General features: G+C 45.3%; 1 protein-coding gene across 2 annotated transcripts in view; it reads right to left on the reverse strand.

Moving 5' to 3' along the window:
* The window catches only part of LGR5 (leucine rich repeat containing G protein-coupled receptor 5), a 743,377-nt gene that overhangs the window by 72,768 nt on the left and 646,447 nt on the right, over positions 1-24,162 (reverse strand). For both annotated transcript variants that reach the window (XM_086921836.1, XM_086921845.1), the window contains one exon: positions 15,662-15,787. In XM_086921836.1, coding sequence (XP_086777962.1) covers positions 15,662-15,787 — 126 coding nt within the window. The remainder of the gene's footprint in view (positions 1-15,661; positions 15,788-24,162) is intronic.

Genomic DNA, 24,162 nt, shown 5'->3' on the forward strand with positions numbered 1-24,162 from the left:
TAGGTTATTTTTGTTTGATGAGTTATTAGGTATATATTTGTTTGCCTGGGGTTTCCTTCCCCTTAGCCTTGCGAGGTTCTAGTTTGCTCTGCTTGCCTTGCTAGGTCCTGTTTTTGTTTCTTTTTATTTTATTTTCCTTCTCTGGCAGCGGAGCTCAGCACTCATCTAGGTTGTCCTTATTATCCCGATTGGCTGCTTATACTAGTCCTGGCCCCTCCCAGTCCAGTCACTCCTCTGTCTCTCCTTTTTTGCTCTGCAGGGGGGGTCTGTTTGCTGTGCTATGGCTCCCCCCTGCGCAGGCGTGAGGGGGTCTCACTTGGCTGAGAAGAGAAGATGGAACCAGAAGGGTAGGGGGTCGGTTTGCCCATATGCAGAAAGGTGAGCAAGTGAGCAGATGAGCAGGGGGGTGGAAGCAGCGCAAACCACTGTCCTCAAACCTTCTTGCTAGGGTGGGGGCAGCTGAGCCCCCCTAGCAGAGTAGGGTGCTGAGAAGCACAGACGAACAGATGAACTGAGGGTCGACTGCGCACCCTCAACTGTGCCCACAAAAGTCACAAAAGCCGAAGCTCAAAATAAAATGCCCAAAACGCTGGCAGCACACTCGAGAGCACAGCTTACAGCAAGCAACGCGGTGCGGCTCAACACTCGCCTCGTCGCTGCCTCCGCCTGCTCTACCCGCCGTCTGCCCGCTGTCCCCTTATCGATGTTTGCCGGTGTTGCCGCCTAGGAAATCCGTGATACCTGCCGGAGTCCGGGAAACAAAACAACAGGGGCGGGGACTGCAGTGATGGCGATGGTGATGGCGATGGTCCCGGGTAGCGGAATCGCGCAACAGCAACAACAGCGGTGCATAGCTCCACCTCCTCCTCCGGATGTCTTTCGTTCTGTTAGTAATAATAATTTTTACCCACCTGCTATCCAACACTTTCCCTACTGTTCCACTCACTGGAGTAGGAATAGTAACTTTTAGGTTCCCGCTAGCCAACACTTTCCCTACTATTAAACTTGATGGAGTGGGAATAGTAATTTTATATCCTATGTTATGCAAAGTTTTCACAATTTTTATATTTAATGTAGTGTAAAATAATTTTTTTAAAAAAAGTTTGTTTTAATACTTTAATTTATTATATCTGAACTATTTTTATATGTATATGATATGTTTATTTATATTTGTGTAATTATATTTTAAATTATGTTTTTAACATTTTATAATTACAAATAAATAATTATCTTTTAATATTATTACGTTAATATATATACAAAAATAAAAATGTAGGTTTAATTTTTTGGGGGGATTAAATATATTATTTATCAATTTTGAATGTGTTTACCTAATTATATTTATTATTTAATTTATTATAAATTTTAAGACATTTTAAAAATTAAATTTTTTGGTAAACTATATTTTTAACAACTATATTTTGGAATCGATATTTTGGCACTCAACTGTTTGTAGATAGGTAGACTATATTTTGTCTGTCGATATTCTGGTGTCAATATTGTGTGCAGTCGATATTATGTCCCTCGATATTCTGTCACTGATCCCAAATACCCCTATGCGGTGGGACAGGCAAGGAAGTGCTGTTGTGAAAGGAAAATTTATAAACATGGACTTACTGGAAGGGTAAGTCGAATGCAGCCACGGGAATTACCAGATGGAGTAGAGGCAACGGGGGCGAGCAGCCTGGAAATAAAAGGAGGAAGTAATGTGAAATCTAATGGGGAACAGATACCCATAATGGGCGAGCAATTAAAATTCCATGCTCTCACCATAGATAAATGGAATGGGGGACCTGTTCAGACGGCGGGTCGGAGGCAGGGTTGGTAGCTATGGTCCTGTCCGGGAACCAAAGGGCTCGAGGCCATAGAAACAATGAGTTTATCTGAGCCTGAAAAAAGGGCATGAGTATATTAGTGGGCGAAGGTGCTGGTGAAAGCCAGATAGGTGGGTAAATACACAAGGGCCGCTTACCTTGATAGGCTGTACCTTGATAGGGTGTGCTTAAGCAGCGATAGGAGAGACTAGTATTTTGTTTGCTCTACCTGTGTAGACGTCTGGGAGCTCTAAGTAGGCGCGGCGCCTGGATATGATGTATAACTGAGGGCGGGAGTGAGTGTCATTGAGAGCTTAAGAGGTATGGTCTGCCATCTTGGAAAGGAGTGATGTGTAATGATGACAGATGTGGAAAAAGGAGATGGGCATAGAAAGTAAAAGCCAGATTGGTACGGAAGTCATGTGGAACCCAGGGTGAGGGCTAGGGTGCTAGAAAAGGGAGGTAGAGGGGTGGAGGAAGACAATACATTACATGATTATTTAAATTCAGTTAAAGGTAACCGGAGCAGCAAGGATAATGTTGCAATTGCTTGAGAGAAGGACATGGAAGTGCAGTTTGCATATTGGTTAATATCATTTAACTGTAACATAGGGTGACAAGAGTAAAAGGAGTAAAAGGTAGAAAAAGAGTCAAGAATTAGAGTAGTAGAAAAGGAAGGAGAGTACAGCAAGGAAAGGATAGATAATATTAATAGACTGATAGAGATACAGAAATTAGGGATTCCAAATGACCAAGGTCTGCAAAAGGAGGGCACAGGGGATAAGTGGGTTAATTGGAGCAGTAAGGGTGGTCAGCAGTTGCACAATCATTGCAGTTGTGCAGTTTGTCAACATTGGATAAAAGTTTCAATGTAAAGAGGAAAACAAAATCATAAAACCAGGTATCAACAAAATTAAGAACCAGAATTGGATAGTGCCGTGTCTGGGGGCGCAGTATACTACGGAAAAACGTATACAAATGGCATTATTAAGATTATAGCAAATTAGACCAGAGTCCTCCAAGCGATTAAGTCCAGTGTGGAGACTGTCCGTTCGTATGATCCATTTTAGTTCCTCTTTGTTGAGGATGCCCGCAATGTTCGTACTTCTGGGGGGCTGATGAATCACTGTGATTACTTGCCACCTTATGTCATCTTCAGTGTGGTTGAGGGTGGTAAAGTGTTCAACAAGTGGTCCATTCAGTTTGATTGATTGATTTGTGCATTTGTAAAGCGCGCGATTGCCCATAGGCGTCTTGGCGCTGTGATTAGACTCTGACTCTTGAGATGTTAATTTAGGGATATGCAGAGAACAGCCACGTTTTTACTTGCTTTCTGAATAACCAGTGTTCTGCATTGCACCCGGCATCTGTGCTGACGAATTCGGATCCTGATCTTTTGTGTCGTTAGGCCCACATAAAGTAGGTCGCAAGGGCAAAAATTGGCATATATAACATTGACAGTGTTACAATTAGAGAAATTAGTCAGAGTGACATCAATGTTTTCATGCACACATGTTTTAGTATCCGCATTGAGGTGGCAAACGCTACATCCACCACATTTAAAATGGCCTATTACAGGTGGTAACCCCCATGTCTCCCTTAAAGTAGGGTTACTTTTGGTGCTAGGGAATTTGATGGCGTTTTTAAAACAGTAACAGAACTTAACTGTAATGTTTAAATAAGTATAGGCATATTTAAACTTTGAGGGGGGCCCAATAGTTATTATTTTTTTCACAGGGGTGGGGCATGAAAAGGTTTGAAGATCACTGGTCTAGGGTGCTACCGAGGGAGTTGGCGGAGTCAACGATGTGTGGGGGGCAGTTTAAGGCAGAGAGAAGGGGCAGTCATTTATTGTTGTTGGAGGTGGAAAACTGGGTGAAGCAATCAGGAGGAGTTTCAGTTGATTGCGGGTCAGCCATTGTTTTGTTAATGTTAGGGTGTTGAGAGTGTGGATTTCCTCAAAGGAGGTTATTCTCATGTAGAGCTGGGTGTTGTCGGCATACATATGGTAGGAGATGCTCCATTTAGAGGTTGAACAATACCGGGGAGAGGAGAGACCCCTGGGGGATGCTTAGAGATATTGGAACCTGCTCGGATAAAGTGTGAAGTGCTGCGGCCTGTTGTGGAGAACCAGTTTAGCACAGTGCCGGAGAGCCCCATCTGCTGTTCGAGAGTGTCAAGCAGGGCAGTATGGTTGATGGTGTCAAAGGCTGCTGACAGATCCAAAGGATCAAGGTGGCAAGATTAATTCCGGTTGAGCAAGCGTAAAGCATTGTCAGTAATATGGACCCTGGCTGTTTCAATGCTGTGGCCCGATCGAAAGCCAGATTGGAACTGGTTGAGGAGTCAATGTGATTGAGGAGCTGTAAGTGCACACCTTTTTCAAGGAGTGGGCGAGAGTGGGGATATTGGAGATGGGGCAGTAGATTGGAGTGAGTTTTTTTTTAGGATGAGGGTAACCTGTCCAATTTTGAGGCAATCGGGTAGGTGGCACTGAATAGCTTAGTCCACAGTGGGAGTAGGAGGTGAACAGACTAATTTAGGAGTTGAGAAGGGAGGGAATTATTGAAGTGAGGGGAGAGGGTGTAGCCTTACGGCTAGAGCGGTCAACCTCAAAGCTGGAGAATGGGGTTCGAGTCTCGGCAACGACACTCAATATCCTGTGATTCTGGGCAAATCACTTCATCTCCCTGTGCCTAAAAAAAATTCATGTGTCCATCTGTAACAAAACTGGTGCTCATGTAAAGCGCTCTGATACCTGATGTCCGGGGTCTTTTTTGCACTATATAAAACTAAAATAAACATGGCTAGAATATTTCAAGGAAGTCATAAGATTCAGAGTGCCAGTCTCATCAAAAGTTATGAAGCTAGATCAGAAGGCACCATTTTTGGAAGAGAAGAGGTGGGTATACTGGTGAGCATCCTGGACCTTAATGGTTGGGGCATTAGAAGACTGAGGGGCATATTCACAAGGAGCTATCGCCGAATTAACGGCACTTTAGTGCAGCCAAAGACGTGATAAATTTACCCCCTATTCACAAGCTGGTGCTAACAGCCCACAGCACCAGTTTCGCCGCAATAGCAGCTGCAAAAAAAAACAACCCACAGAGGACGCCTGTAACTATTGCTAATGAGATGCCGAGTAGGTGTTCCCAACCAAATGCCACGACAACACCACACCACAACATTCACAACGACCAGACAGAACCGCAATAAGAACACAAAGCAGGCGATAAGGCGCGTTAGCAGCAGGAAATTACACCTGCTCTGACCTGGTGTAAAGTCGGACCACAGTCTGCACCACAAAAGGGAGCACAGCCCAGAGCCACACATGAAGAACAACAGATGCCCCCAAGCAGCTGAACATGCAGCACGTACACCCAAGAGGGTCACAACACCCACCGACACCACACCCAGGCCCGCAACACCCCACCCGGGCCCACCCCCAACCCCAGACAAAAAAAACTGCACACCAACACCACGAATCCCTAAAACAAATATTTTGCCTGATGTCAAACAAGCAGGAAAGTCAACATACATGTGTGGCCAGAAAAATGAGAATCAGTCATACAGCAATGCAATCACCAACACAAAAAACCATACAAACAAAAGCCAAAAGAACCATTCGAATGTGTCCTAGTGGGTCCTCACTGGGCAACCCATAGGACACAGCCTGGAAGACGAAATCCAAGAGAAGAAGGTGTGACATGCACCCAACAAAGGAAAGAGAGGGAGAGAGACGGAGTGAGATTGCACAAGCAGCGCAAGGCCTCACAGGGCACCTGGCTCCACATGCCAACATGTGTGTGTGTATATCGCCATCCGTACACCATGAGCCCAAGACTGTGTCCCAATCTCAGCTCCAAAGCCACATCACATTCCGAAAATGCAAGTAGTAGTCAGACAAAGATCAGGGATGAATGCTCCATTGTTCCAATGCAGAAGGTGGGCGGACACCTGCACCTCTGACCTTGGTCCAGAACATGCCTGGAACACCCTGAGAGAGATGCCATGGCAGATGTGGACTACTCCCACACCACGCATTGCGCAAATGAACCGTTCGACTCATCCACACCCCACACACAGAAGCCCCTGCCTGAGGGACCCCGCATTGGAGGCCCTTGACACTCACAGAAACAGCAACCCATTCAGCCCAACGTTGCACACACATTCGAATCATTGCCCAGAGATGTGGCATATCCTCCACACAACTGCCGCAGTTCAGAAGAGTGCCGGTTTCACGAGACGCACCAAGACAATGGCAGGCCATACCGGGCACATGCACAACCCCGTCACTTGGAACACTACCATGCACGTATGCTGCATTTACTGGGCGCAGTGCCACTGGCAGTGCTGCGTATCAGTTACCGGCTCAGCTTCCACATTGCCTACGTCACCTGCGTCCAGCCTGGTTCCACTGCCAAACTTGCACATTTGAGTGTCCAATGGAAATCTGCCTATACAACACAACCGTAGATAAATTGGACTATGACTTGTGTCTGCACCTCCTGTTGGATCACGAACAGGAGTGTAACCGAGACAGCTGTGCATGGGATGCCTTGACATACTGCATATGTATTGGCAGCTGTGCATCGGAGATTGCACAATTCCTCGTGTGCAGTGACCACATCGTGGCGCTCCCCTATTGGGCTGTGTTGCGGATTGGTGAAACAGCATGGGCTGAGCACACCTGCTCGGACCAGTTAATGGATTGGCTCACCCTGGTGTTCCTGGAACACGACAACAAAGTAATATTGGAACACATTGCCCATGAAGCTGCCCTCACATTCATGGACCAGTAACTGCGTTCCTGCAGCCACATCCGATTGTTACCCATAGCACAGGTCCCAACAACTTGTTACATCATGGGGATTGCTCACATATCCCACCACAACAGTGGACACCTCTGCCATTGTCTGGACTCTGAATGCATGTGCGCAGAACAACGCGTGTGTACACACACAGGTGCAAGGTGATGCAGGTCCTTGGTCGGAGCAACACAACGTCGTTTTGCAACGTTGCCAATTCGGACACACTGCTAGGGGAGAGAATACACATGGCAATCTAGTACGACTATATAGATACCATGGGCAGTGAGTCATGCCCGTCACACGGGGCAATGGGCAGACGCCAAACAACACATGACTCATCCAGCAAGGCAAGGTGGGGTGGGGAGTTGCCATCAGTGATGATTGTTGTCCATTTTCGCACCAACATTTTCTGAGCCTCGACATTTACCCATGCGGTGTATAAGTGTCTTAAACATGTCCCTGCCTGTTGTGGCCATTGCCTTGTCCGTACTGACACGCACATGTCAATAAAGTCTATGCCACCCTACTGGAGGTGTGTTGATTAGATTGTCCACTCGTGTGCCACAATGAGCATCGTCCCTACACAGGGAGGAACTGACTGACGCATGTGCAATGGGGGTGTGTCCCTTTTGCAAGCTCAACCTCTGTGAGCCAGACATTGTTTTGGGATAGGTGCTGGCCGACATGTGCACTTACATGACTTCAGCAATGTGAGTATGGTGTTCAACCTTTGACCATATCGAGCAATGTCATATCATGACAGAATGTGTCCAGACAGATGTGTTTAAGTAGGTATGCGTAGTGAAGTTCTGTTATCACATGTGATGTAGGAGACCACTCCTGGCCTGCTGCAGATTTGGTCACTCCTACACACCCCTATTCAACACATGAATGTGGACCTATGTTGGGGAGTCGTGAGATTGTTGTTGATGTGCAATGGGGACACAGCTAGTAATTACCTTCACAGTCATCCAATTTGCCATGTGTCTCAGGGATACACATGCGCATAGATGTCAGTTACCATGGTGTACCTTCATGTGCAATCATTGTCCCTACATCAACCATACTACCATACATGAGTGAATATAGTAATGACACATCTGTGTGATTTAGAACATTTTATTCACATTCAGGTGATTGACGGAGCTGGAGCTGTACATGGCCATCCAAGCCCACATCACATGGAAGGCCAGTTTGGGCCAATCAGAGACCTTTGGCAATTGTGAAGTGATTAGGAAGTGAGAGAGTGCAGTCCGCAGTAGGACTGCTGTGTAATTAGCCAGCAGTGATGAAATAGGAGTCCGTGTCGCGGTCCGGGTGAATGTCGCAGAGTGTTCTGGGGGTCAGTAGGAGGTATTTCCCAGGGCATGATGCATAGATCATAACCAGGCAGGGACAGGGCATATGGCGCGGATGGATCCTACTGCTTCCTTCCTCACACAGTAATTCCCATCCCCTTCTTACTCCCCTGATACGGTTTCTGTGTCTGGTGTGTCCGGTGTGTGTGGCGGGGTGATGGCTGCATCACTGTGTGTCACTGACACAACAGATAGCGAAGGTGATGGGGCAGCATCACTGTGTGCCATGGACACATCAGGGGTCGGAGCTGTGTGTGTCGATGTTCCCGCTGCAGTCATCTGGGAATGGCTCAGTAGCAGCAATGGCAAGATGAACTACTGCAGGGCATTGAAGTTCCCAGATACTACTCACTGGTGTCCAGCAGTGGCAGACATACTTCCAGCCTGCATCTGCTCCATGGTCTCCATTGACCTCCACATCTGTGTCAACTCTGTGCTGTAACCGCTGGTGCCTCTCTGACCAGACAGTTCTTATATTCGATTCATGGCCCCAGCTATGTCAGCCAAGGTCTGTGGTGGAGCATGGTGCGTACAGGGGGTGTCTGATAGGGACTGTATGTGGTCCCTGATGGGACTCGGACACCCACGTAGGGCAGCGAGTTTGGCTGCCACGAGTTCGAAACCCACCTGCAGCTGTTAAGCCAACTCCACCTGGCAACCCCACACATGTTGTTGGAACTCCATGTATTGGTTGGTGGGGGGTGCTGGGAGACAGCTGTGGTGGTGTGTGTTTCCTGCTGTGTAGTTTGTGCAGGTGGTGGGCTCACCTCGGGTCAGCTGGCTTGCCCTGCTCCTGGGGATGGGGTGTGGAGGCTGTCCATTATCCGTTGGAGGGTATCTTGACATATGTGCAGGTTGTCCTCTTCATCATCAATGATGTGAAGTGTGATGTGTCCTGCAGGAGGTGTTGTTTGTCCCTCTGCAATGTGAAAGGGGAGATGCAGGTTAACAGAGTTACACATGTATGTTGAGGATTTGCAGATGTTTACATTCAGACTGCATGCCAATGCACATTGGCACTGTTTTGGTGGAGCTGGCTATTTGATGGCAGCCAGAGTGTTTTTCGACTACTTGACGGATGTGTGGTAGTACCCGTGCATTATAATCACACAGTGTCAGGCAATGCCAGATGTGAGTGGACAGTTACTACGCACGTGCGGGACCTGTTGTGAGCCATGTCCTATGGTGTTGGTGTTGCACTTTGTACCTCATTGCCGTCATTGCTGATGTTTTGTGTTTGCTATGTGTGTGCGTAGCATTGTGGGGGAGTTGCCCTTGCAGCTCTGATTTCGTGTAGCCTTCTTCCTTTGAAGTGGAGTGCCTTTGAATTGTGTGCTTTTTGGGGCCTGATTTGTTTTTGACTTGGGTCATATGTGCTCTTGGACAGATTTTGTGGCCAGGTGCATTGTTCGTCTGCTGCATGTATTGTACGGCAAGGGTTGTGTGTGCCCGTGGACATGTCAGAGTGTAACCTGCTCCTTTGTGGATGTGATCCGCACTGGGCTACCTCCATGTCGATTCGTGGGCCATCTCATGTTTTTGGGCTGCTGCCATGCTATTGGGCATGCAGTGTCACTTGCATAGTCAGTGTGGTTCACCGAGCCGAAGCTTTGCTAGAATCAGCACATTTGCATGGGTCGGTTGTGATATTGGTGATATGGAGGGGGGACTCTTTGTTCAAATTGTGGACGGGGCCTACTTGGCGTTTTTATGTGTGCTGCAGTGTGCCAAGGCTATCAGTGACATGTTCCACAATCATTGTGGGTGTGCAGTATGCTACACATTATAGTGCATGTGTGCCATTGTGCCCATCTCTCCCTGTCCCCCCGTCCCTGGTCGTTACTCACCCTGTTGCTGTTAGGTTTGGTCGTATCATGCTGCGTCGAGACCCCCTATTACTGCCATTGTGGCCACCATTTCCTCTAGCTCCCAATCTCCTCCTGTGTTGCAGGACTCCCACCTCCAGTCGCCCTTGCTGCCTTCCTGTTGGCGGAGACCTTCTCCTTGGTTTGGCTGTGCACTTCATGCCAGTGTCTCTTGACCTCCTCCAGTGCCCTCCTCGACACTCTGACTGCATTAAAGTTGGTGACGATGGCCTGCCATATTTCTGGTTGGGTTGCCAGTGCCGCAGTGGAGGTGCCGAACAGTTGTTGATAGTGTTTATCACCTCCGTGACGATTATCTGGTCTTCCTTTGGACTGAACCCTGTCTTCCTCTTGTCCTTCCCCGAACACGGGGTTCCTGGCAGTACCTCCGTGGGGCTTATGGAGTTTGGCTGTCCTCTGCACTCGGTCCGGGTGCATCCATGTTGCAACGCAGTTTGAATTTTTTTTCTTTCTTACTTTCTTTCTTTTATAGTCCATTTTCCAGCCAGACATGTGGGATTTGCAGGCCTGTGGCTGGTTTTCTCTGATTTTTGTACTGCGATTGGCCTCATCACATGTTTTCTTGCATTCGCGTTTCGCATTTTTGCGGCATGGTGTTGAATTCCACACGGACATTTGACGCGTTATCTGGTGACTATCACATACTTCCGCCTCGTTGTGAATACCACGTTGACACTGGGTTATTTTCCCACGATGGGCTGTGATGTTAAAAGTTGCGTTACGCTACTCTTGCAGTAGTTATCACACGTTCTTGTGAATATACCCCTGAGTGCTGTCTGGATGTCGTTGGTGAATAACAATGTTTTCTCTGGGGAAAAAGGACACAAATGCTTAATACTTAGGAGGTGTTTTGTTGTTGGAAGAAGCAGGATCGCTTTTGCAGGTGGCTCGATTTCTAATTAATTCAAACAGTTTCTTAGCTCTATTTGTAGAAGTGTCAAGTCGTTTGAAAAAAATCTGCTTTTTAGTTCTAATGTGTCTATTGCAGGCGTTGTGTCTTTGATGAAGGAAAATGAGGTTATCTAAGGAGGGGAGGTGTCTCCATGCTCTTTCAGCAGGCTAAGGAGCCGCTGTTCTTTGTTAAGATCACACTTGAACCAGGGGTTGGATTGTTTTGATGGGATTCTTTTTAGTTGCTAAGGTATCCATGATGATAGAGTTGAAGTACTAATCAGTGAGGTCTTGGCCTTTTGTCAAGGTGGGAGCAGGGTTTCACTGCATGCAGTAGATATAGAGAGTGAGTTAATGTTACAGGTGTCACGGGTTCAGTGTTTGGCTTTCTTAGGATGGCCCTTAGACATAACTGCTTTTATATTCAGGGAGAAGGTCATTTAATGGTGGTCTGTCCAGTCTCAAGGAAGAATAAAGTCAACATGTAGGGAGTTTTTGATAGCTATGATTAGGTCAAGGGTAGCACCTTTCTCATGGGTCGGACCGTTGCACTCTTGAATGAGGTTGAGGTCTTGGAGGAAGCAATTCACAAGTGGTTCATTGATGTTGTTCCAATGGATGTTGAAGATCTGGCTGGTGTGATCGTCATTGTTGGAGGCGATAACCTCCATGATCTGTTCAATGAAAGAGCGATTACCCCCAGGGGTTTGTAGAACGTATGGACAGAGCATTTGGAACTGCTGATAGAGAGGATGTCAATCTTAAGAGGGCAGACAATAGGTGGGAGACTGTTCCACAGAAAGAGTGTCTCTGGCAGGGCCACCTCCAGTGCGCCTACGGCAAGGATTGAGAAGCAGATTCATTATGGAACAGCTACAACATGCACTCATAGGATATCACTTAGAGCAGAGAATAAAAGTGATAGCATAATGCCACATTTGGTATAAAAGTTTCGCATTAGGGTGACTGTGTTGGGTTGAGAGCAGTGAGGTGCAAAATCATCCCTGGTGCAACATCAGCATACAGATGAAGAACCCCTCGGAGCACAAATCACTCATAAGTGCAAAATCATCCTGGGTGCAGTGGAAGCAGGGTAGAGATTTCCCATTTAGAAGCAAAATCACATTTAGATGTAAAATCATTGTGATTGTGGAAACACGTTCAAGAGTCCATATAGTATTTAAGAGGATAACAAGTAAAATCACTTGTAATTGCCAATCACACCTCGTGCCACATCAGCAGGAGTGTGGAAATACCTTTAGGTGCAAAATGAAAATAAGAATCAAAAACCGCATTTAGACACAGGAAAAGTAAGGTGCAAAATCACCTTTTCTACAACACCTGTAAGAGTGTGGTGTCACATTTAAGTACAACATCATTTGGTGCACTAAATATGATAGTGAGAACGCTCCATAACTGTAGAAGTTGTGAATATATTTGATTGACGGAATACTGAAGCGCACAATCACCTTTGATGCAGCAGCAACATGTAAGCACAAAACTTTGGGAACACTAATTGTATTTATTGGACATCGCTATGGACTTGGCCCCCAAATATTTTTGCTTCACCACTCCTGTTTTCTGAATTTCGTTTTTGTTGGCACTAAGAGTCTGTGCACTTACACTTCTAACCATTTCTAGAGCGCTTGTGCTTTCTGCCTAAAAGAAGGCATAGTTGGTTTACACCTCCTTGGCACTTAATCCCTAGTATGTGGTACTACATGTACCCAGGGGCTCTAAATTATATGCTACTAGTCGGTCTGCACTACTCATTGCGCCACCCACTTATGTAGCCCTTTAAAACATGTCTCTGCCCTGTCATTGCAGCCTGGAGTGCAATTTTACAACTGCCAGTTCGACCTGGCAAAAAAAGCTTTTGCCAGGTCTAAACCTTCCTTTGTATTACATATAAGTCACCTTTAAAGGCCCTTAGGGCAGGCAAGGTGCACTGTATTTAAAAAGTAGGGCATGTGGGTTCAGGTTTTACATGTCCTAGTAGTGAAAAACTCTTAATTTTGTTTTTCAATACTGTAATGCCTACCTCTCCCATTGCATAACATTGGGTTACTCTAATACATTTAATAAGTGCTACCTTTTGATTGGAAACAAATAGGAAAGTCATGTTTGGGGTTAAAATCCTCTTTAGTGGTAAAGTCGTATTATAAAAATATCATTTTGTTGTCCTAATCATTTGGTGTATCTTACTTGCATCCTGGGTCACATAACTGAATAGCTTGGCAGTTGACATTTGCATAATCCTGCAGACAGTACGACAAAAGAGGCCTAAGTGTCAGGACAGATGGGGCATAACTGTTCCCTTCCCCACTTTCATTTCAAAGGGCTGTCTCCAGCACACACACAAAGGAACCTGACACTAGTCTGTTGTCAACTATGACTTCTTGGCACTGCTGCAGGGGAAGGGAAGAACTTTCCAGAACGAGATGTGGGGATAGCCAAAGTGTAACCGCCCACTTCAATGACTGGTACCAAGTTTAAATATTGAACCACCTCTTCAACACACTCCTGGGCCTGTGGATTGTACAAAAGAAGGACTGACTTGTTTCCCATGGGACTGTCCTGCTGTCTGAGGACCGTCTTGTTCCACAGAGGACTTCCCTGCTGCTTGAGGCTTGCCTTCTTCCCTAGAAGACTATACTGCTGCTTAATACATGCCCTGCTCTCTGCAGAGGACGACCAGACCTCCTCCCTTCATCCCACGTTACCTGAGTGACTCCAAAGGTCAGCTAGCTGACCTCCTGTTCCGAGCTAAATGACACAGCAAGCTCCAGAGGTCTCCCTGCAACTGTCCATCTGACCTGCTGCAATAGGACCTCCCTGAGCCCTGCTGGCTAGAGTGAGTCCATGGTCCCCAAGAAAAACCACCCCTGGTCCTGGTCCTTTAGTGGGCATCAGAGAACACTCCTTTGCAAGAAAAGGAGAAGTCCTGAAGGTCCAGACTCTTTGTGCCAGTCTTTGAAAAGGTAACTTTTTCAGATAGACTTACCTAGTCCCTATCCAGCCCGTCCTTCCTCGAGGCCGGTCTGAACTTTCCCCCAGTCTAGAACAACCAGATGACTGAGCGGTGCTTTGTACTTTGAGGAGCCATGCATGCCTAAAACTTTAAAATTGCATATCTCCAGTTCCACTGATTGGATGTATGTTTTGGTCTCATGTTATTCACTAAATTGTTCTCTTTTTTTGTAAATTGGCTTGGGATTTTTATCATGTTGGGTTTTCATTTTATTACTGTTTGTGCCGTGCATAAATAATTTACACAGTGACTTTATGTTAAGCCTTACTGCTTTTATGTCAAGCTACCAAAGGGTTAAGCACAGGTTAATTTAGTAACGTTTGTGGTTTACCTGGACAAGGATTGCGGTTGTTTCTTGAGCAGGGTTCTCTACCCCAATAAATCATTAACCCAATGTCTTATAACGATGTACATAATCACTTTTGGTGCAAAGTAAAGTGTATTATAGTAAACTCTGAGGAGCATGATCACATTTATGTGCAAACCACATTATTGTGTACAATTACCTTTAAAACATCAGAAGAAGGCGTAGAGGAGCACTTTTAGCAGCACAAATCACCTTAAGGTGTAAAATTACTTTTAGGTACAGAATTAGCTTTGGTGTAACACTGACAAAGTGTGAACGCCTGAATGAGCACAACTCACATTTAGGTACAAAATCAAATTTAGATGCAAAATTTCCCTTAATACAACAGCAGCAAGAGTGTTAAAATAATTAAATGCAAAAGCCCATTCCGGTGTAAAATCACCTTTGCTGTAACAACATGGAAGGCATACACACTTGTATTGACATGTTATTTATGGCACACGGTAAATAACATTCTGAGAACAATGAATTAACACTAGTTACACGATTCTCCTATGAATACAGGGCAGAATATGCAGATGTTGGTATTTATTGCACCAATATCCGCACATCCTGGCATTTTACAGGCTTGTTTCGTTTTTCTTTGCTATATATTAAGGCAGATTCGCACTGGTAAAGATTATTAGGGAGAACATCCAACTGTTAGAGTTTGCACGTATGTTGTAACGTATCGAGGCCCTCTTAATCAAGGCCATGGAGAAACAGATATACATTTAGAGCCAAATCACCCTTGGAGCAAAGTCAGCAGGTGTGTAATACCACATTTAGGTGCAAAATCACTCAGTATTAAGAGAAAATGCAGCAATACGTCAGCTTGCTTCAATATGGCATCACATTTGTTGACTGCACAGTTACCTGCAAAATCACCTTGCTGCGACATAGGCACGAATGTAGCAAACATATAGGAGTACAAATCATATCTAGGTGTGAAATCGATTCAGGTACACACTTGGTGGAAAGTAAGAAGTCTTGTAATATCACATTTCTGAGTAAAATGACATATAGAAGCATAATATGAATAAGGTTCAAAATCACCAGAGGTATTACATTAGTAGCAGTTTGGAAACACTTAAGAGCATCAGCACACCTGCAATGCAGTACATTGACACTTCGCTTCATCGTCCACGCTGCAATGAGAAGTACTTTTTAGGCAGGCAAACTACTCCTAATAGCCACAATACGGATCACACTTTCTTAAACAACAATGGCTAAAAGGAGCTGGCTCAAGCAACCAATGCCTGACGATGAATATGGTTCTCCGTGTATGTTTTTGTTGTTGAACACATGAGCTGTGAAAAACTAAAATTGCCTGCACTAAATACAAATAAGGAATGTTTTAGAAAACACTTCAGACTTGCGCACCCCCGAAAAAACAATTATTGCAAGTAGATATAGATTCTACATTTCAGTCATTAGTTATACTATCAGTAAAAGATGAGTGTATTTGACATTACTGTGGGAAACCCACTCCTGATTAAGAAAGTATTTGAGGTTTTCACTTACTTGAGTTTTGGAAAGTGCTCAGCAGGGATCAACTTTTGGAGTTCATAATTTCCAGTTAGCCTCAAGTGGGTTAAGCCACGAAGACCAGTATCAGGAAAAGAAGACAAATAGTTCCATGATAAATCACTGCCGAATAGAAAACACACAAATGTCACATTTTTTTTGTTCCCTTTAACGATTTTTGTGGCGATTCCACTCAACAGAAGGATCCTAAGAGGTTCGAAGGTATCTTTGGGGGAGTAACATAAAATAGAAAGGTATAGGTACGAACTTAAGACGAATAATTACACTGAAATAGAACAAATACAGTTGTGGACGTAGCAGTACTTAGTTAATTATTGGTAATTTAAAACGCATGCTCTTCTATGGAACATTTTGAGTAAAAACTAGATTGAGGGATGAGAATATATTTATAGGCCCTTCATGTAGAATCCATTACCACCCACTTCCTAACTCATCTCAAATGTTTCCATTTGAAAAGCTTTCTTTGAGTCCAGGGACATTCTACAACAGATTAATCAAGAATTCAATACGCTGTCTATACCTTTGGAGGTATTTAGTGCGGAACGTATCTCTCAGTTAAACGGAATCCCATGTATTACTATTGTTGTAGCCAAAAGTAAGACACAATTATTCTACTTACCATTACCAAATGTGGGCCTTTACTAAACTCAGATAACAGAATGATTGTAGCCACATGAAAGAGCCAATTAGTTAAACGAGACACTAAGAGCTAGAATGTAATTTTTCCACGATAACAAGAACAACATTGGTCATGAACCTATATGTTTGGTCTCTTAGCCTAAGGAAGCTTACTCACTTAGGGAAAATATTGAACATAGGGAAAGTTAAGATAGGATAAGGCTGGGGATGCATATAAATGTTGTATCACAAATGCTGGTTGGTGTACTAGGAGCCAATCTGCACAAACAACTGCAGCCTAGAAGGATAATTGTGCTTTTCAGGTGATCGTTACATACCTAGCATCTCCAGCAGCAGAGGTAGCCTTTGCCAAATCCTATTTCAAGTGCCTCTAAATATAATTATAATCGTTATGAGTGCTCAATAGAAAGAGGAAGCTTCGATGAAGGATGGTCCCGGATCTCTCATGTTTGCTATCTATTCTTACACGTCTTTGTGAGGTGGGGTGTTACTTGTTCATTCAATTACAAGGTGGAAATAAACATACATTAGCCCATATGCAAGTCCAGAATTCGATATATATGTGATTTGAGTTGAAGCACAACAGTAGTGTTGTGGAGAAATTGCTCAAGTTGCATGGAAGCCGGATGTTTCACTTGGGCTGCATGGTGACCTTGCTTACCCACAGGAGAGATTTTAGACAAATGGTATCTGGGATGCCCCTATAGGCGAGAGTTACAAAAGCTACATGTCAGATAAACCTTTTTGATATCATTAAAAAGACTAATTCTATCATAAAGTCACCTGCTAAATGTGCCTTGAACTTCACAGTACCTAGGTACATAATGTGTGGAAGGGAGACATGCTAACTATGAATTTCTAGCAGGTGTAAATTAGGTATTTTTGGCCATAAACATACATGTATGACCAAAGCTATCTTTGCATATTGGGCCCTTTAAAAGTTCAAACCCCTTCACTAGTGACTTTCTACCCGCAACCATAACACATTCACCAGTAGTAAAGTCCACCTTACAGGAGATAGACTATTTTATGACAACAATAATCCACTTCTCCTTATAATCCCCTAACAGTTTCACACGATTCTACTGTTTAACCCTTCTTCTCACTTCACTCTATAATGGATATGCTGTTATGTGGCCCTTAGGGTAATTCTCGACATTGCTAACTTAGCATAGCTCTGCTGCTATGATGCTGCTTTTGCGCACATTACTACATGACTTTAGTTTGTAATACTTTGTTTGTGCCTTACACATGAGAACAGTCTGCTTTCTGTGTTCTCTGCTGTTCAGGAGTTTACTCTGAACACTATGTGCAAGGTCGAAAAACATGCCCTTTGTTATTCTGTTCTGGTCAGTCCCTATTACCTAGACAAAACTTGCTACACACAGCTGCACTGCTAGAGAGCTTGTGCTTTGATTTTACGGGATGCATGTTGTTCACACACACTTGGAGGGAAACCTTTCCTTGGAGAAGAGCTATGCTGTTCCTATGATGTACCATCTAGTCTCTAAGGTATGGGGTCTGCTAACAATTCCCAGAGATCTTCCTTTGTATAATAAACCTCAATTTACCAAGGGGAGGGGGGTTAGTCCTTACAGTTCTTTTTCCACTGTCTATGTATAATGACTTCCCCCTTCATATTCTATGGTATTGTAACAATGCTAACTGTGCTAAGTTTATGCATTTTGCTGCTGGTAGTGGCTCATATAATGCATTATAGAGCACAAGGGCTAAAATAAACATTTTGAACTATACAGTGACTCTGACTATCCTTATTGTGTACAAGTACAAGTGAGTGAGCAAAAGGGTATTCTATTGCTACCGCGATTCCTGAGAGAGTCGGAAGTGTTGTGTTCTGGGTTGTCTAATCATTTGTAGCTTGGTGATTTTGTCGGAGAACGAATGAGACGCTATAGCTAGTTGGTCCTGGGATTTTGGGCACTAAAGTGGTAGGAAGGTACGCCCCTATACACCGAGCTCCTGTTTTCCTGCACATAGTTCTGTGTATGTGCAGAATCCCTACAACAGAATGAAGTATCTGTGTTGTATCATGGTGAAAATGAAATAAGATCAGTGATGGAGTTTGCATGGACGTTACAAACTCTCAAAATAGGGAAAGTCCCTTGGGATTACTTAAATGTTTCAGCTTTGTTTTCACCTTTTAATATGACTGATAGGAATTTATGTCCATGAAATATGCTACATACACACTATTACATATTGAACAGTTGGAGCCCTTGCCATTCTCAGTGGCGGAAAATGACTTGGCTGTTTGGTTAATTCATGGGGTAATATCTCTCCCATTTTCTTTGTTTCAATGTAAATTATGTTTGCAACATTTTTCGATAGGTCTCTTTAAGCCCCTGGGAAGTTTCTTTCTCCATGAATTATGGTCCCTTCCTTTCACTTACAGATGTCAATGGGACGAGAAGACAAACAATGGGTGGCAGCATTCCAGGGTGTGAAAAGTGCAAATTCAATTCAACTATGTCCATATGATGTGCATGACGCCCTGCAAAGTTGAGTATCATTTACCCGGGCATGCCCTCAAGTTGTGCCAGATGTAATGCTGATGGAATGGATTTTATCTATGTTACAAGGTGATGTCCAGCCCATTCCATATCAGTGACTTTCTCAGAAAAGTTTGGTGTTGCTCAATGCTCAACAATTGCATTTCTCTTCAGCGTTTATCTGGTACCACTCTCTAAGATTATCAATTCATTTATGCTTACCTCTTGAAGCTACAACAATGCTGAGACTATTCTTAAATTGAATACATCATCAGACTGGAAAATCTAAACGTATTGAATACCTGCAGTCAGTTGACAACTGTATTCTGCAACATCACTTGAAACTAAACCCTTCTAAAGCTTAAAGGCTAACGTATGGAACTTGGAAAAACCATGGTCCAACCTCAACCTGCCCTAAAAGAGAAGGGATCTCCTCCCAATACATCTAAAGAAGTAAAAAAAAAGAATTTAACCTCTCATTGAAAAAGCAGCTAAACAACATGATGAAAAGCGACATTAACACTATGAAAACACTACAATGGATTGTCATTACTTGGGCTATCCATATTGGGCCCCAGAACTCAACAGCCATAGCGCTGTTGCTTTTAGCCCATGTCGTCTGACTCTACATGGGCCTTTTTAAAGCATCTTAACAAAAACATTCAACAATCCCAGAATACCACCAACAGACAAGTCCTTCGCTTATAGAAAGGTCGCCCTAAATAGACTACACAGGCTGTTTGTTGCATACCCTAACATTGGACCTGCATTTCTACTATCTATAATCAAGCTCAACAAAGCAGGAACCTCAGATCAAGAATTCCATAACTTCTAATCAGCTGTGTTTACAGATGAACACGAAGAGGTGGTAGATCTGTATGCAACGAAACAGAAAATTATGAAACATACTATCAATATAATGATAATCAACATCATCGTGAAAACAGGAAAACAATGCAAACAATGACTCTTCAGGGCTGTTAGGGTGTGATATATTGTTGTATCGGGGACCAGTGATACTTCCAACCCGGTCCTGGTCGGGTTACATAAATGATAGCGTGTCCGCACAAAAAGTAATGGACTGAAGGGTACGATACTCGTATTGATGAAAAAGGCGGGTAATGTCTTTTGTTCTGATCACGAGCGGCGGTGTGCAGAGAAGTAAAGATGAAGGGTATTGCCGGATACCCTTCATCTTTACTTCTCGTCTTCCTGGTCTCGGTGGGGATCCACCGGAAGATCTTACGTAGCATGCGCAGGATGTTGAAGCACGACGAGGAGACGGCATTAACTTGTCTGGTCATGGAGAGGGAGGAGTCCAGGATGAAGCCCAGGTTGCGTGCATGGTCCGTTGGTTTGGGTACGCTGCCCAGGGCGGGGGGCCACCAGGAGTTGTCCCAGGCGGAGGGCGAGGAGCCCAGGATGAGGACTTCCGTCTTGTCTGAGTTCAGTTTCAGGCGGCTGTTCATCATCCACTCAGCTAAATCTGTCATCCCTTCGTGCAGGTTGGCTCTGGCGGTGGCGGGGTCGTTGGTGAGGGAGAGGATCAGCTGGGTGTCTTCGGCGTAGGAGATGATGTTGAGGTTGTGTTGGCGTGCGATGGCCGCAAGGGGGCTCATGTAGACATTGAAGAGGGTGGGGCTGAGCGAGGAGCCTTGAGGAACGCCGCAGATGACTTCGGTGGCTTCTGATCTGAACGGGGGGAGGCGGACTCTCTGTGTTCTTCCGGCGAGGAAGGAGATGATCCATTCTAGTGCTTTCTATTGGATTCCGACATTGCTGAGGCGCTGCACTAGGGTGCGGTGGCAAACAGTGTCGAATGCCGCGGAGAGGTCCAGGAGGATGAGGGCCGCAGTTTCCCCGTTGCCGAGCAGTGCTCGGATGTTATCGGTGGCTGCGATGAGGGCGATCTCGGTGCTGTGTTTGGCCCGGAAGCCAGACTGCGAGAAGTCGAGGGATCCGTTCGTCTCGAGGAAGGCGGCCATCTGCTTGTTGACGGTCTTCTCGATGACTTTGGCCGGGAACGGGAGGAGCGAGATGGGGCGGTGGTTTTGAGTTCGGTGGGGTCCGCTGATGGTTTCTTCAGTAGAGCGCTGAGTTAGGCGTGCTTCCAGCTCTCCGGGAAGGTAGCGGTGTCGAAGGAGGAGTTGATGATGTCCCGTAGGTGGGGTGCGATGACAGCGTCGGCCTTGTTGAAGACGTAGTGAGGGCAGGGGTCGGTTGGAGATCCGGAGTGGATGGAGTTCATCGTGCTTCGGGTTTCTTCGGTGTTGATCGGGGTCCAGGCATGGAGGGTGGTGATGGGGGGTGCAGGTGCGGTCGTGGGGTGCGTTGGCTGTGTGATGAAGCTGTTGTGTATGTCTGCGATCTTGTTGTGGAAGTAGGAGGCGAGGGAGTTGCAGAGGTCTTGTGATGGGGTGATGTCGTTGTTTCCGGCGTTGGGGTTGGAGAGCTCTTTGACGATGTTGAAGAGTTCCTTGCTGTTGTGTGCGTTGTTGTCCAGTTGTTCCTTGAATGCGGTTTTCTTGGTGGTGTGGATCAGTTGGTGGTGTTTTCGGGTGTCGAGCTTGAGGGTGGTCATGTTGTCTGGTGTAGGGTGTCTGCGCCAGGCTCTCTTGAGGGCTCGTCAGTTCTTCTTGGGGCTCTCCATTCAAATAGTGGTACGTTCAGTCAAATTAGCTTTATTCAAGGTAAAAGCTCATAAAAGCACAGAACATTTAAAACCGTTTTCATTCTTGATAAAAGATATAAAATATATTTACAAACTCCAATACATTTCCTTATTATCCATGTTGCATAAAAGGAGCAGTAATTACATATTGGGAATTTAAAAGAATAAAGCATTTTGGCTTCAATAATATTAAACAACCAATGGTAAAAAAACAATAAAAATAATAATACGACCAATGAGGACCCATCAAGGTGGTCAAAACATTCCTTGTAACTAGCACAAAGGCGTAGAAGTGAAGGCTTGATCTCAACCAGCCTACTATCATGCTATCAATTTCCTTCTGATAGCCCATGCCCATCCCAAGAATGTTGCTACTGCCACAGATACAACCGGCTGGGTGCTAGTACAGATTATTCTTAAAGCCACCTTGCGCTCTCTCGTGCCAAGCAATTTACACATTGCCTTTAGCCAGACACGACGGGGTGTTGAATATACCCCACAAACAAAAAGAAGGTGGGCAATGGACTCAATGCCATTATTACAAGCTGGGCAGATATTGTGCCCATCTTCCTGTTAGCGATCTAATTGGGAGCGACCCCACTCTAAGCTGGAAATAAAGTTTCCTGTCCTGGGGACTAGCTATAATGTCCCAATAAGGCTTCAAGGACGGGGAGACCTTCGCTTCTAAGAAGCGACCTTCCAGAGAGATGGTATCTGCATCATTTCAGTCTCGGTGTGCTACCATTTCCCAATACCTTGTTTTTATGGTGTCTTTAGTCGGGAATTGGGCCAGCTCTGGATTCTCCCATAATCCCTTCATGCCCATTTTTTCCAGTGATCTACGCAAATCCTTTAACCAGCCTATCTTGTGGAATTTATCCATTTTAATTACATCCATGAAGCCCCTCGCATAAGTTCCGGGGTAACCCAGATGCGTTGCCAATATAAAATTGGTCATAGCCTAGCCATATCAGATATGGCTTTCCTAACTAGATCATAGTGTAGTGGCTTTATGGGTGTACTTTTAGGGAGGCTAATAAGGTTTCGCAGGAATTTGTTTTCAACAAGCGTTAAAGGGGCCAAGTTGTCATAGTCCCATAGTTCGGCGCCGTAAAGTGCCGCGCCAAGAGCTTTGGCCTCGTACACCTGGAGAGCTGGCGAAATCGGTTTAGTCAGCGATTTCTCATGTTCAGCACTTATAGCCCCAGCATTTTGGCGGAGTTTAAGGGCTGCCATTTCAGTGTGCTTCCCCCATTTTACGCCCTTAGCTATGTGGATACCCAGGTAAACGAAGTCCAAAACCATTTCCACTCGTTGGCCATCCATGAAGAAATTCCCTTTAAAGCTAGCATGAGGGTTAAATACCATGAGCTTTGTTTTAGCTACGTTTACTTCAAGCCCACAATCGACATAGAAACCCTCAAAAATGTTCAAGGCGTGTTGCAGACCACTAGTGGTACAGTCACAACCTGCCTCACTTTCCCAGGCAAACGAGTATTGAGAGAATCTGCTGCTATGTTGTCGCAAAAATGTGATTTATTATATTTAGAGAAGAAACCATCTATTAGCTTCTCTTTACCTTCACTTGGCCAGGGTTGTGTTTTCCCTTACTTATCACAGTTACCAGATCTAGGTTTGAGAAAAGAAAACTTAAGGGTTCGGGTGGGATGTAATCCAATCTATTCATCCCACCCATATAAGATAGGGGTGCAAAATAATAGTGGTCTTTGCATTCCATTAATGTGCAGGCAATAGTGGACCACCGGGGACTCTTCACCAACTACCCAGGCAGTGCGCATGATTCCTAAATCTTCTGACAGTCCATCATCAACCAGCGCTTCCAGGCTGGCACCTACTGAAATGCACTGCTCGTGGGTAAGTACCAAATGAACACAACACACACCTCAAATCCACCATCATGCAACTCACAACTCTGGGATTGCACACGTCACAAAGTCACATACAACATGCCAAACAACATGCTCACCCACCAGACACGACAGTGCGACTTACTGTAGGAACCTGAGCGAGCGATGTACAGAACCCATCAACGGCATGTCACCTCAGCCACAAAATAGAAGATTGTGGGGAGAGGTGGGGACCAGGCATGTGTAAAGGAGGCAAGTGACCCATGAATGAGAATGTACATTATGCCAAGCGTGGCGTGGATGTGATGTAACCGACAGCAGTATGCCCACCACGCACATGTCCATGTCTACGTACACCGTTGGTGCATGGAATGAAGTGGACAGTGGACGCAACCATGTCACCCCAGCTAGTGTGGGAGATCACGGAAATGTAGCTTCTGACTTTCTCCCTGTAAGTGTGTGCGGAGTGGACTGGCCCGGCATACGCCAGGCCAGCATTGTGGTGTGAATAAAAAGAACGTATCTCTGGGCGTGGTTCTCTTCTGGAATGCCCAACGTCTCTACCAGGGAGGCACCTCTTACCCCACCACGAGGCCGACACCCTGAGTGGTGTTGGCTGCGATCCTGATGCACACCGTGCCGCTGGTCCCCTCAACAATCTTGCCCTCCCCTGCGCACCCCGGCCACAATGGCCACCTGATGATAGCAGCGTGTGTCGAAGAGGGCCCACCATGTGCCGGTACAAGCTCCACGCCGGAGGCCCGCGACTCTGGCAGTCTCCTCAGACTA

The sequence above is a fragment of the Lissotriton vulgaris genome, chromosome 1_1, assembly GCF_964263255.1.
Source record: "Lissotriton vulgaris chromosome 1_1, aLisVul1.2, whole genome shotgun sequence".
Lineage (NCBI taxonomy): Eukaryota > Metazoa > Chordata > Amphibia > Caudata > Salamandridae > Lissotriton > Lissotriton vulgaris.